General features: G+C 38.8%; 1 protein-coding gene across 1 annotated transcript; it reads left to right on the top strand.

Annotated features, from left to right (window-relative positions):
* Positions 1 to 10,050: 10,050 nt before the first annotated feature.
* LOC148714572 (large ribosomal subunit protein eL30) lies at positions 10,051 to 14,387 on the top strand. The gene is made up of 5 exons (XM_088715499.2): positions 10,051 to 10,197; positions 10,352 to 10,457; positions 12,845 to 12,946; positions 13,914 to 13,982; positions 14,116 to 14,387. The coding sequence occupies exons 1-5, from the start codon at positions 10,177 to 10,179 to the stop codon at positions 14,154 to 14,156; spliced, it is 339 nt and encodes a 112-aa protein (XP_088571625.1). The 5' UTR covers positions 10,051 to 10,176; the 3' UTR covers positions 14,157 to 14,387.
* Positions 14,388 to 15,066: the final 679 nt, after the last annotated feature.

The raw sequence follows: 15,066 nt of genomic DNA, 5'->3' as shown, positions 1-15,066 counted from the left end.
AAGTCCATGTTTTGGTTTTCACATAAAGATAGAGTTTGAAATTCCCGGCTAGATCACCTGGGTGCCTTATGTTCTGACCTTGGTTGACCTATAGTCACAATACAGTCACGTTACATATGTATATATATATATATAAAAAAATAAATAGAAAAAAAAAAGAGAGAAATAATACTGTTTGTCTTCACTGAGTAACCGGGCCTCTTGCCTACAAAGCAGCGAGTGTTCGCGTAAAAAGGTGAAAATGACTGAAATAAGTGACTAGTCTGGCCTCGTGGCGTAGTCTGGTTCGAGTAATTAAGTCCGAGGGGTGTTTCACCTAATGCCTTGAGCCAACTGGATCAAGAGTCATTGACCCAAAGCTCGTTACATGGACCTTACTAGAGCCTAATGGAGTTGGACTGTTGTAGTCACTATGTAAAAAAAAAAAAATAAATAAATTAAACATAAGTAAGTTAGTTAAACTTAAACCAAGTGACGTGTGGATGACTGGTTTGACTCCATTGTTTTAGAACTCTGTGTACTTGGGATGTCTAGTTGGGATTGATAGCTTCATTTTTATATGTGAACCATTCTGGATAAATAACATGTGATATTCAGAAAATTTAGTAGATCGGGAGCTAACAAATGGTAGTTAACACTTGTGAATTTGAGTAGTGCACCTAGAATTCAAAGGGTACCCAATTGTGGTGGAGGTATAGGTATTCTGAGACGTCACATTTACATTTGCCTTAAGGGTTACTATGTTTTAAAGTATCTTCTAACTTAAAAACGATGTTTGTGGGTAACATCACTGCAAACCCTCACGAGACAACACTCGTCCACTAGGGTAACCTAGGGGTTTAACGGCTTGTTGCACGTGCTAAGTGCAATCGTAATGCTCTACGAAAGTGAGTATTTATTTTAATTCATGCATATTAATAAACAATACTTTTGCACTCTCATTTTATCATTTTCACACTAAATTGCTAGAGACCAGCAATAAGCTAGTTGGGGGGTGTGATGAGCGTACAAAAGTAAAATTTTCATATTATCTTAATTAGTATTATAGCTAATCTTTATTAATAAAATTAATTAATTAATGTTTTATTTGTGTTTGAGTGCAAGTAATTCAAAAGACCCAATAACGCTGGGTTTGAGCCCAAAGCCTGGCGTTCCGAGCTCAACAAATCCTTAGCGTCTCATCTGAGCCTCAAGTCGCCCGTCATCCGCATGCAATCCATATCACTGTAACCACATGTTTCAGCTAGCACAAATGCCCGCATCGTGGAGCTTCCTAGCATCATCAAAACTGTCCATGTGGCTCTCCAAGCATCATGGTATCTCCTCCAAGGGACCTAAGCCAAACCGGCTCTTCAATTCAAGCCACATCTCATTCATGGTTTCGGATTCCCCTGTTTCAAGAACATTCAGCTGCATTCCATTCTTCCCATCATTCATCTATACTCAAACATCAAAACAAATTTCATGCATCCACGTCAACGGGTTGAAGCAAGATCAACATCCCATCTCCTTTATTTAGGAACAAACCCAACATAAAAGTCTTCCCAGCTTTTCATCCCATCTACCCGTGAAGCACATCTTCAATGAACAGAGCATGCGTCGCCCCCGTGTATTCTATGATCTCCAAGCATTTGTGGTGACATGCGCAACTCCCAAGCATATCAGCAACGTTCGGAGCTTCCCAAACTTCTGCAACGTCCCCAGCATTCATTTTCCAACCGGATCATTCCACCCCGTGTCTCATCCATTCCCAAACTTCTACAACGCTCCCAGCTGAAAAGTCCCAAGCGATTCAACTTCATCCCGCATCTCAAGCAACCGGATCATCCCCAAACCTCCACGCGTCTCACCAGCCGCGCCTTCAACATGCTATAAAAAGGGGAGCCATCCGGTGAAGAAGCAACCAACGGAAGGGAGAAAGCAGCCGGGAGAGCCGTGTGCGAGGGAGGAGACCAGCAGCCGACGGAAGAAGAGGAGAAGGAGCCGACGGAACCAGGAAGTCTTCATTTGCATCTTCCCAGCCGGGCAAGAGAGGAGGAGAGGCCATGGGAGAAGAAGAAAGGAAACAAAGTACTCTGTTTCCTAATAGAAGAAAGAAAAAAAAGGGGTTTATGTTTATTTTAATTATTCTATGCTAATCCCTTTTATAAAATTGCTTGCATCTCATATGGATAGCTAAATATCTTTTAGCTAAGGCTAAGGAAAAGCCTAGCATTTTCTTCATGTATTTCATTTAATCATCAATGGGATTTTAATGTTATTGATTTGATTTATGGTGCAGTAAATTTATAGAAATTATTTCAAACTTATATATTTTCTTTGATTTGTTATTTCCCCCGGGTATAACAGATGCTTAGAAATCACTGTAGTTTAAAATAGAATTACTGTAATGCTGCCCATAAAAACTAAATCTATTTTATTATGATTAATAGATGATTTTAGGAAAGCATGATTAAGGGCTAGGCTGAATCCTAATGCCTTAGTTATATTTTTAAATCTGAATATTAGTTAGCCTTAAGTTTTTTTTGTTCACTGTCAAATCCCTGTGGATTCGATCTCGGACTCATCGAGAATATTACTTCGCTACACCCTATACTTGGGGTATTCTACATTTAATTTTCCTTTTTAAAAGAGCAAGATTAAAGAAGTAGCACTATGACTAGGAGGGAGATAACTCCTTCTACGAAGACTGATCTCCTGAGAACTAAATCAAAGGAGAGTTCACCTCTTCAATCGATTAGTAGGTAGATTCATTTTACAAAATGACTCATAAAATAATATGTCCATCGGGCTTCCATTATCCACTAAAATACATTACATCATAATTAGCGACAATTAAAGAAACTTCAATAGCCGCATTATGTGGAATCTGCACACCCTCAATATTGACATGTGAGAAAAAAATCATCTCGCCCATTCTTTCTCTTTGGATTCAGGCCTTCTGCTTGAGTAGAGCGCGTGCAGCTGCTTCACGCGGACAAGCTTGTTCCCCCAGCCACTAGACCACCTGAGGCTAATAATGCCTATCGTAGGCTTGTGTCAATCTCCTGCTTGGGGGCACGCAGCTCCCGACTAGTGTCATTCCAATCTCGTGGGTGGTCAACAAAATGATCAAGGTATCTTTGCTGGATGAGGGTCTCGATCTTATTCTTGAGCTATTGATTGTCTTTGTTGTCATGGTCGAAGTTTTGGCAAAACTTGCAAAATTTGCCTTTGTGTTTCTTAGCAACTTCCTTCATCTTCTGAAGCTATTTCATGGAGCCTCGGTTCTTGATATCCATCAGGATATCAAGAGGTGTTAAGAGGGATGTACCTCTCAAATTGTTGATTTGGACTCCTTAGACGATGGAGAATTTGGTTGCCTATCCTTGGCTTCCTTTTAGGCTCATCTTTGTCCTCTTAAGCCTTTTAGTCTTTTTCTTGCTAGGCTTATTCTCGACTGACTCTTGCCAAGCTACCATAGCTTCTTCTATATTTATATATTTTTCAACTCAGGCGAGGAGCTCGGAAAAGCTTCTCGAGAACATCTTCTCGAAGGAGAGAAGGAACCAAGACGTCTTCAGTCTGTGCGTTAATGCAAACATTGTGATCGATGTGATTCTATTTGCACACTTTCAAGGTTGCCATATTGAAGCGGTTAACATAATTCATGACCGACTCTCCATGTTGTTGTATAATAGTGAACATGTACTTCAAACCTTTTCTCTGCCTATGGCTGCTAATGAAGTATGCCATATATAACCATTTGAATTGCTTGAAGGAGTGGATCGAGTTCGACTATAGCGCGGCATACCACAACAAAGCTATCTTCCAAAGAGTAGCTAGGAAAGCTTGGTAGAGTATTGCATTAGTGGCCCTCTAGAGTATTATAAGGACCTTAAAGCTCCCTAAGTGGTCAAGGTGGTCAGTAGTGCCATCATAGGTTGTGGCATCTTGAAGTGAGGGGAAGGGGTTCCAACATGATCTTTACATAAAATGGGAGGTCGGTCATGAAGTCGACATTATCCCTGAGCTCAGCATTGCGGCCTCTCAAAGCATTGAGGCAGTGATCCATTTTCTCAATCTTGTGACTGAGGTCGACCTCCCTCTTGAAGATCCTCTCCGATCAGCAGTAGGATGAATGGCCCGATGTTGATCCCTCCTAAGATTGTAAGCTCGGTGATTGACACCTTCTCTCTTATCTTGTGCTCCATGGGCGAGAGTAATGACTGTGTCGAGTCTATCCTAGACTTTGCAGATGGGTATGACGATTTGGCTGTGCCAGGTCCTCCTGGTCTCCTGGCATTTAAGTCTGCTGTATTGCTACTACTATTGCTGCTGCTGCTGCCGATTAGCAGCCATTTGTTATAGGTTATGGATGGCAGTGGTCAGTATTTGAACTTGCTGTATGAGCAGACGGAACTACCAAGTGGTGACTCGTAGCTTTGACTGCGGCTCCTGTGGAGGAGGAGCCCTCCAAGGGCCTCTATAAAGAGCCGTTTGACTTCAGGGTGCGTCCTATTGGGTAGTTGCGATATTGGGTAGTTGTGATCGCTGCTTGTGTTCTTCTTGACTTCATAGCTGTTGCTTATTTAATTGATAGGACATCCAAAGATGGGATCAAGAATCCCTTTCTCTTGCGCCAATTTGGTGCCATTGGGAATCAAACTGACTAAGATGCCGAGCTGATGAGGTCAGTCAAGATCTTGGCTCGTCTGCCATCCATATACGGAAGATCAGATGGGGGTCATTGCACGCCTTTGAGGTGATGATTTGATGGGCACTACACTCAATCGGTGGTGGTTCCGACATTGAGCACTTTCAAGTTGGCGTTGGATGGTGGAGGCGCTACTCTGACCAATGCTTTGATGCTAGCTTCGACCTGAAACAGCAAAGATAAAAAAGTCTACTAATTGGAGAATGCCCAACGGGGGGATCCACCGATGCCTAAATCAAAAACAACTCTTAGAAAATAGGAGGCCTAAGAGGGGTAGAGAGGCAGTATAAGAGAGTCGAAAAAGAACTACTTGAGGGCCCCCAGAAACGCAATATGTAGGTGAGGGTTAGAGCCCATCATTGAGTAGTTTGGGGCTATATGCTGGTTGGTATGGTAATAACCTGCATATCTCGCCCGTGATTCATGCCTCAGTTGCGGGAATTTGCTTGGGTATTGTGTTTGTTAGAAAACAGTTAGCGATCATGGCTGAGTTATTGCCAGCTGGAGGAGAATTTGAAATGCAAAGAACTCTCCGCATACTTTCTAAGCTAGCCATGTGGCAAGAGTGAATAGCCGACTAGGTGGCGAGCTTTTATTGGTCGGTTGCCTCATCAGTTGAGATCGGTTTCGAGGTGTATCAACCGTCATTGCTAGGACTTGGTAAAAGCAATAGCTAAGATGTATGTGCATGGAAAATGAAATAAGCAACAAAGAAAATTAATGAACAAAACAAGTAACATAATGGCATAATATTAGTTCAAGGTAGATCACCTTATATGGGTTTCATTTTTGTGGGCAGTATTGGGAACAGGTCTCTATGAAGTTCATGGAAGTTCATAGGTGATGATGGTGTGATAGTAGAACTAGAAGAATGTAAATGGTTATTGTTATTCTTTTTGATGATAAAATATAAGGGGATGTTATAGTAAGAAAAGGCTAATAACTAAAATTAAGCAAAAGTTAAGTTGTATTGGACATTAGGTGATTTACAAAATGATGATAAGTTTGTTTGAGGCTAAAATCACCTCTGTACCTTGAATTTCTTTTAAAGTCATCCTTTGTAATGCTTTTCAATTATCAGCGAAATATCCTCTAAGACCCTACAGTTAAAAATATTTTAATATTTCTAAAAGCACAAGAAATTTGCCAAACCTACTGCAAAGCTCTATTGAAATACTTTTCATATAAGTGGGTAATAGTTCTCCTCATAAAGTGCAAAACATAACATACATACTGAAGCTAATGCTTAAAAGTTTTAGAAACTGAAATTCAAAAGTTGTATAATCAAATTTAAAAAAGCAAATAGTTACCTCCAACACCTGTTTGATTTTCTCAACAGAGAATTTAGAAAATTTCTATTCAGCATCAAGATTTATCAGTAAAGCTTCTGGATCATGAAAATTCTGGAGCAGAATGAAAATTATTTATTTATGAAAAAATAATAGAAAATACATAATGATTCGGAACATTATAAAAATACCAAGAGTTACATGTACATAATCACATTCAATTAGTTGTTTTACAGACTCAATATACTTGTCATGACATACAAAAGAAGGCAGACAATGACATATGTCATTTAATACACACCTTGTGAGTACAAAATACAAATGTCAATCGACTGTTTCTCGCTCTCACGACAAAGAACAAGAGATATCACCTGTCAAATAACATCACAAAATACTATCAACTAATTAAAAAAGCGTTAAGTAATGGAGCTTAAGCAAAGGCAAAGCTTCACCTTATAAATAGTTGGAAAATAATAAAATCAATTTATATCAATCTGTCAGATATGAAGGCAGTAATAGCAGACCTTGGAAGAGTATTTTTTCTTCTTTTCTATTACAACTTCAGCATAAATAGGGTTGTTACTCTAGCCACCATACTCAAACTATATAACAAAACAATGTCTTATAACAGTAAAAGAGTGCCCTCAGAAATAAAATACCATAATGCAGAGGCAAAAATCACCACTGTACCTTCAAGCTTTCTTTAAACCATCCTTTGCAAGGCTTTTCAATTATCAGCAAAAGATCTTCTTCAAGACTCTCCAATCAAAAATATTTTAATATTTATAAACGCACAACAAATTTACCAAACCTACAAAAAGGCTCTATTGAGATACCTTTCATATAAGTGGATGATAGTTCTCCTCCATAAAGTGCAAAACAAAATATAGATACTGAAACTAATTAATCTTAAAATGTTCCAGAAACTGAAATTCAAAAGTTGTCACCATCAAATTTATAAAAGCAAAAAGTTACCTCCAGCACCTAAATAGGATCTTGTTTATCAATGCATGGTCATCTATTATTCTACCATATGTATTGCATGTGCCAACAAGTGCCACACTTTTTATCTCTACATTTCGATCCAAGCATAACATACATGCATGGCATATTTTGAGGTCGTTTCTTTGCTCTCTCTTTTTTTTTTAGATATATTGCTCCATTTTCACTATATAATTAGTGACCAAGAAAGAAGAAAAAGATGAGCAAAAATCCGCTGCTAGTGGTAGTTCCATTACCACCAATTACCAAACTATGATATGTGGTCAAAGTTTTCTTAAAGGATAACAATTTACTTGTGACATGTCCAATGCACTTTTCAGATCATTAAATACACATGTTATTTTTCAAGCATGAGTTGACCACAAAAATTTTATAATGCTACAAATGTTTGTTCTCCTAGCAGTAGCATGGAACCTCAAAAATATTTTTCTTTAATCACCTTCCGCCTCCTGCAAATTATATTAAACTTTTTTCCTTTAGACATGCTTCTAGAAATGCACTCTTAGCATATTCCATCTAATACCTAATATCAAACCTATGCTTACCATAAATTACCACCCATTCTATGTCTCTAATAATTATTCACCATTTAGTTTCCTAGCATCTCAACTCCATTATCTGTATTATCCTTCCCCACATTTATAAGCTTCCAGTCATCGCCATACGTACGTAGTCAATACTTCTCCTTAGTGTTTGATATTATGAAGTTTGTAATATTAGTTATCCCATCCACCATCATAACAACTACATCACCACTTCTCGTTAAAGTAGCAGTATTTCAATAAAAAATACTACCCATTTTCCACCCTCTTTCCATTGGTCAGATGGGTTTAAAAGTTCTTCAAGGCTCCAAGTTAGTTCTTTGATTCTAGTTATAGCAAATTTCCACCATCAATGCTACATAGATCACAAAAATATATTGAACTACAGAAATATATGAAACATTTTAGTTGAAAGAAAGAGGTTTATGTTTTTCTGCTTCATTCACAACCATAATCCTAGATCAAGAAACTACGATTACCATACAAAGAAATAGGACATTAGTTTAAAATTTTAAGAACAAAAAACCAAGTTTTCTAGAGATAAGAGCAAGTTTATTGGTTTTTTAGCAAAATAGAGCAGATTTTACCCAAAAAAGCAAACTTTTTAACTTTTTAACCAAAACTTACATTAAATAGTGTAAAAGTCAACGAGAAAAGAGAACAACATATTTGATACCTTGAAAGCAGGGGATTCACCTTGACTGTTCTCAAAGAAGATACATCGCTTTTTTCTCGACGACCCTACCACCCTCCTCCGCCTCTTCCCCCGACAACCTGCAGCCACCATCATCTTTCGTAACGCTGCCCTCCCTGTCGCCCTTATCGGCCCTTATGTCCCCCACTTGGTCCTCTAATCCCACAACTCACTCGAGGCCGCCTTCGCCCTCTCTCGTGCTGCCTCCTCCTGCTGCCTACCAACCTTGCTGCCTTCCTCCTCCTCTCCACCACCATTGGCAACCCCCTCTAGTGATGAGGGAGGACGCACACTAGAGGGGGGAAAGGGTGGTGGTGGTGGTTGAGGAAGGAAAAAACAGAGGAGCATGTATATGGAGGAATGGAGAGTGGTGAGGGGCTAACCTGCAGAGGAGGTGTAAGGGTATGGAGTGTGTTGAGGAGTAGATGGCATGAGGAGGGTGTACGGAGGTACGACGGAAGCATCCCTACTTCTATCAGATGGAGTAGTCAACCTTGTGTTGGCATGCAGAAAGCATCGAACGTACCCATGGGGGAGGGGTGAGCTGAACTCCCATCACAATCGTCAAAAAAAAAAAGAAAAAAAAACACCGTAGGAGAGATCATGTGCTGTTAATCAAGAAGAGGCTAAAAAAAAAGAAATCATGTGGTGTATCCTATGCTCGATACATGGTGTACCGAGAAAGCACGCATTAATATGTGAAAGATGACACGTAGTAGGTGGGGTGAGCTGAACTCCCGCCGTAATCATCAGAAGAGGGCGTGTGTCCCTCTCCATGCTGCTAACCAAGGAGAGGCCATCCCAAAAATAAATTTTTAAAAAAAAACACATTACTCGGAAATGCTGGACATGTGGCGTGCTTGGAGAGCACCGACTCCCCTTTTAATGTATGTAGTATAAATGATAGGTACACATGTGGAAAATCAGTGGGTGAGGTGTTTAAGGTGAGGTAATAAATGCTTCAATTTGTTTAGTAATTGTAACTAATCCTCTCCCTTTTAGATGGCAATGTTATAATCTATTAGATGCCATATCGGCAAATTTACGAGTCACATGCTATCACATGATGCTAAAGAATAGACAACGTTGAGCTCATCTATCTAATTTCTTGATGTCACATGATTCTCTATATTGTTGATTAAATTACCACACCCACAACTTCACTGACTCGATTGCTAGTACCCCAAAAGTTGATGGTATAAAAATATATTTTTTTCTAGTTTTTATAACGGATGGTCATAGAAATTTTTTTAACGATTATAACATCATTATTTAAAACCTTGTCGGCTAACAAGAGGATCCTGTTTGCTTTGCTTGGATCGGCGATCGCCAACAACGAGAGGGTTGACGTGAGGGTGCGGCTAGTGTTAGGTTGGAAGTGGGGTGAAGAGGTGGAGAGAGCAAAGGGTTGAAGGAAATTAGGGATTAGGGAATTAGAGATCGAAGGTTTGAGCCTTCAGTCCTCACCTTTAGGCGGTCAGGCCTTATAGCTTCAACCTTTGGCCAACTGGATTCACCAAAAGGATAATACCAAATTGAGCCTTAGGTTAGGATTGGATATATGGTCGGGTCGACCTTGAGCTAGCTTGGGTCTGGTTCTAAGCCGGCTTCAGACCCGACTTCAAGCCTGGCTTTCTCTGGACAAGGACAGGCCAGGCATCAACCTGAGCACGGCGCGGATCGAACTACCCTCGAATCTAGCCCATGGCTCGAATTGGAGCCGGCATGGCCCAATGGGCCTTGTCCTGGCCCAATACACTTCCGGTGCTAACTGGAACCGCTATAGGGGCAATACAGTAAATATGGCGCTGTGTTACAACTTACAACGTCGATATAACTAGCACTCAGAAACCCTAACTCCTCCCTTTGCAGCCACCGCCGAGAAACAGGGTTTTCGCCTCGCGCATCCGCTGCCTCGCCGTCCCCCGCCGCCGTCTCGTCACCGGAGCAACCATGGTGGTCGCGAAGAAGACGGTATCCTCTTCGCCTTCTTTCCTTGTCATTTGATTTAGAAATCCTATTCTTCCTCAGATCGTGGAACCCTATATTCCTTTTTTCGTCGATTTTTGTGTATATTTAGAACATTTTGATCATTTTATGGCTCTATTTCTCTTTTTCTTTAATGCAGAAGAAGACCCAGGAGAGCATAAACAACAGGCTCGCTCTCGTTATGAAGAGCGGGAAGTATACCCTGGGGTACAAGACCGTCCTCAGATCTCTTCGGAACAACAAAGGTATACCAATCGTTCTTCCCATTTCTTTTTTTTTGATTCGTGGATCATAAACCCTAGATATCGATCACTGCTTTTGTATTCAAAAGTTTCTCCTGGAAATCGTTCTCTGCTATCCCTCGTCATTTAGTTTGAGCGATGGACTCGTGTTGCATTACAATCCTCCTACAAGTCGTTATTAGCTTTCTTTATCAGTAGACAATAGTAGAAAAGGTTGGCTGCTATCAGTTAATTTATCAGTTATTGCTGAAAATATGTTTTCTGAAGAAGAAAAATAAATTATGTGTTGGTTTGGGGCTGAAGTTTGGCTCTCTGGCTTTTGATTCATGCCTCAGAGATGAATGCAGTTCCCTAGATTGATTTCATCCTTCCTACGCCTCAGAATTCAGCTAGACTTCTGTTTACTTTGAATATCGGTGAATATGTGAAGGGTGAATACAGTTATTAAAATGGCTAAAGTGGACAGTTTTGATTGTGCAGTCTTATTGTGAACTACCCATAAAGATGATGAATTTTACCAAGAGAGATGTACGGGATTTGTATGAATGTCTCTTCCAGGCTTTCAGTTAATTTGTCACTAAGATTGGTTATTGCTGAAAAAAAATGTTTTTTGAAGAAGAAAAAAGAAATTATGTGTTGGATTGGGGTCCTGGGGATGAAGTTTGGCTCTCTGGCTTTGATTCATAACTCAGAGATGAATGCAGTTCCCTAGATTGATTTCTTACTTCTTACTCCTCAGAATTCATCTAGACTTCTATTTACTTTGAATATTGGTGCATATGTGAAGGGTGAATACAGTTATTAAAATGGCTAAAGTGGACAGTTTTGATTGTGCAGTCTTATTGTGAACTATGCATGAGGACGATGAATTTTACCAAACCAGATGTATGGGATTTGTATGAATGTGTGTTCCGTGCTATCAGTTAATTTGTTACTAAGATTGGTTATTGCTGAAAAACTGTTTTTTGAAGAAGAAAAATAAATTATGTGTTGGTTTGGGGCTGAAGTTTGGCTCTATGGCTTTCGATTCATGCCTCAGAGATGAATGCAGTTCCCTAGATTGACTTCTTCCTTCTTACCCCTCAGAATTCATCTAGATTTCTATTTACTTTGAATATCAGTGAATATGTGAAGAATGATTACAGTTATTAAAATGGCTAAAGTGGACAGTTTGATTGTGCAGTTTTATTGTGAACTACGCATAAGGATGATGAATTTTACTGAGAGAGATGTATGGGATTTTTGTATGAATGTGTGTTCTGGGTTGTAGTAGCTAATGAAAACTGACTGAGCCCATAATCCTGATTCAAATATTTAACCAAATTTCCTGATGTTAACCTCTGTTACCTTTCCATAGTTCAATTTAGTAGAGTTCCTGTTCTAGCTTGTAAATGAGCAAATTATATTTTATCCATTCTAGATTGTATCCTGATATTAATGTTTGATGTCTTTGTTCATTAATGATAAAGAATTTTACTTAGTTCCTCATGGCATGTGATGTAGTTGGCTTAAGGTGTTTCCTGTACAATACTGAGGATTGTGGGGAGTATAGTATTTTGGAAAGCAGAGCATATGATATGAATGCATTGCTACGTGGGAGTTTTAAGTACGACTTGGGACTTGCTCTTTTGATACTGAATTGTATCTGTGCCTACTGTGTATTTTGGATCATAATAGTATTTAACAAGAAGTCACATAAATGTCTTTCTTTATGGTGAATTTTGGAAATATATTGCATAAATGTGATATGAAATGTCAGATATTTTTCTTTTGTGCTTGCAAGACAACACTTTAATCCTACATATTTCACCTTGATAGATTTTTAATGTCATCACTGTCTCTCCTTCAATCTGCCTCGGTGATAGTATTAGTTAATAGCCTTCCCATGGAGGGGGTCCTTTTTATCTCTTGCTGGTGAAAGATTTGTTGATTATTTGTCCAATAAAACCCATGCTTTATTTGAAAAATTGAATTCCTTGCATGTATATGATATTTTTAACACTGCAGTACATTATCACCTTTTCCTTTTTTTACCAATAGGTTTTTTCTGCCCTTCATGCCAGACAGACTAGTTGTGCGTTAATTTTTGTAACTGTAAGTGGAGTATATGATTGATACATAATGAGCACGACATTCCATGGAATCAATTGAATCACTAAAAAGTTATGTGACTGGTAAATTGCATTGTCTTGTTCTCCAAAGTTTTAATAGTCTTAAATTATTGAGCCTTGTTATTTTAGATTTATTAAGTTTGGAAACGTAGCCCATGACAATTAGTTTCTGGTCGTTTTTGCTTTTGTTAACAGTCTAGTTTGTTGCTGAATTATTGCTTTAGTATGCATTTCCGCTTGCTGACATCTCATTATTTGGTCCCAATTGTGTATCTCTAGGGAAGTTGGTACTCATTGCAAACAACTGCCCTCCTCTTCGGAAGTCTGAAATTGAGTACTATGCAATGTTGGCAAAGGTCGGAGTCCATCATTTCAATGGAAGTAAGTTATCTGGCCCTCTCGTACAGATATTTTCTTCATGATATTTAGTTGTTGTGTTTGTTATTATTGACAACAGTTGTTGTCTATGGTCTGCTATCATGTTTGCCCTTCTTTCTTTTCCCATGTTTTTCTTGTTGTCATATTTGACAGTGGCTTTTATCATGTTTGTTGACATGTTTCTTAGTGGCTTTCCTGCAAATATGATTACTAGTTTGTTTGGCACTCAAGCATTCAACACCATTAAAAATTTGTAGTCATGTACTGTAAATGTTCATGTCCCTTGCTCATGATTCAACACTTTCCAGTTAAATCTCATTGAAACATTGTTGTTGAGTGACATCTAGCTAAACTCATATTCAACTACAGTATGTGGAAGTCAATTAGCCAGCTCATTGAGGTTGGAGCTTGGTTTGATGCCCCATTTTTGCTTGAAATGAAGAAAGCTGATCTTTCTTCCTTTTCCTTAGATGATGAATGCCATTGCTTGAAAGCAAACATTGCAAGTTGATATCTTTTTTTTTTAATAAAAAAATAACAGAAATACTTTGTTTTGTTTTGTGGAGAAATACTATGGAAAATGCCAGCTTTATGGGGTTTGAACCTGGAACCTCTCCCTAGCGCACACACTGCACAGTGAGGGTGCCAAGAAAATGACCCAACTCTTGTTGGCTTATGCTGTAATCGTTTAATATGCACAAATTACAGTCTAGTGCCACAACAAAAAGCACCTACAACATGACAAATCTGTTATTTTTTGTTAATCTGACTTGTATTTGTCTCCTGGTTGGGAAAAGTGGTGCCCTTTGTTGGTGGTTTGGGATATTTGGATCTGTGTTCAAGGTTGGAGGAATTCTTGTACTCGCATTTAGACAGTACCTAGTGTGGCTATACTTGTTTTAATATTGTTTTGAATGCTAGCTCCTTTTTCATCAAATTTCTTAGTAGTTCAATTTCTATCTGTTATCAGATAATGTTGATTTGGGAACAGCCTGTGGCAAATATTATCGTGTCTGCTGCCTCAGCATCATTGATCCAGGTATTCTTTTATGAAATCTCGCTCTCACCCCCCCCCCCCCCCCCCCTCCCTTCCTTCTTTTCTCCTCTCTCTCTCTCTCTCTCCCCACCCCCCTGATATTAGTCATTGGATGATGGTGTTTACTGTGTTTCAGGTGATTCTGATATTATCAAGAGCATGCCCGGTGATCATTGAGGGCAGACCATTTCTTTTGGTGGGTCATTGAGTATGATCTTTTGAGGGGGTCTGATTGGTTAGGTTTTCTTTTTTATTTTTTCCTCTGTTAGCTATGCAAAATTTTCGTGGCACGAGAGGTAGTTATTTGAGGGAGAAGTCTTGCTTGAATACATAGAATTTGAATTGTCTTTTTATTATGACATTTGATACTTTAATTTCTGCAGTTATCTATCTAGTTTCACTGACTCATTTTCTTTTCTTCTGATGTTTTTTACGCTTCGCATAAAGATAACTACTACAAAATGATGTGGTCACTCTATTATCTTTCAAAAAGTTTAGGCCTGTTAATGGGATCTGAACGCTATTGAAGGACTTGTTCATTGTCAGGCCTGGCTTTTAACTTTCATGGGTATTTATTTGCCATGGTCTTTGAGGTGATGCGAACCTCTAATGCTAGGGTGATGGAGAATATATTTTTTCATGCCTTTTTTCACTTTCTGGTTTTAGTTTCAGGGGGATGCTCAGTTTTTTTTTTTTTTTTTTTTTTAAGTTCTCATAAATTTTTAAGATATTAATGTTCGGTAAATCCTTCTACAAGATCAAAAAAGATGCTAGAAAACCTTTCTTCTGTCTGCTTCCATACTTACATGCGACTGATGATTTCATCAGGTTATTAAGGTTCAATATTCAGATATGTTCTTCCCGTTTTGTGTGGCTCAATTGTGTTGCTTAGAAAACAAATCCAAGAGTTTAAATCAATTGATAAAAAATTGATGCCTAATCAAATGTAGTCTTGTTATCTCGAGTCCACTATTTATGCCCAAAGGTTTAAGCCCCAGAAAATATTGGTTTTTTGTTTCACTATCCCAATATCTTTTTTTTTTGGTGGACGATCTCCTCTTTTGATGATGGTTGAAAGAGCTATCTC

Source organism: Phoenix dactylifera, chromosome 2, assembly GCF_051530095.1.
Source record: "Phoenix dactylifera cultivar Ajwa chromosome 2, Ajwa_hap1_PhDact_Kaust_v1.1, whole genome shotgun sequence".
NCBI lineage: Eukaryota > Viridiplantae > Streptophyta > Magnoliopsida > Arecales > Arecaceae > Phoenix > Phoenix dactylifera.
Note: the sequence above shows the minus strand (reverse complement) of the source record. Positions and strands in the feature narration are given on the sequence as shown.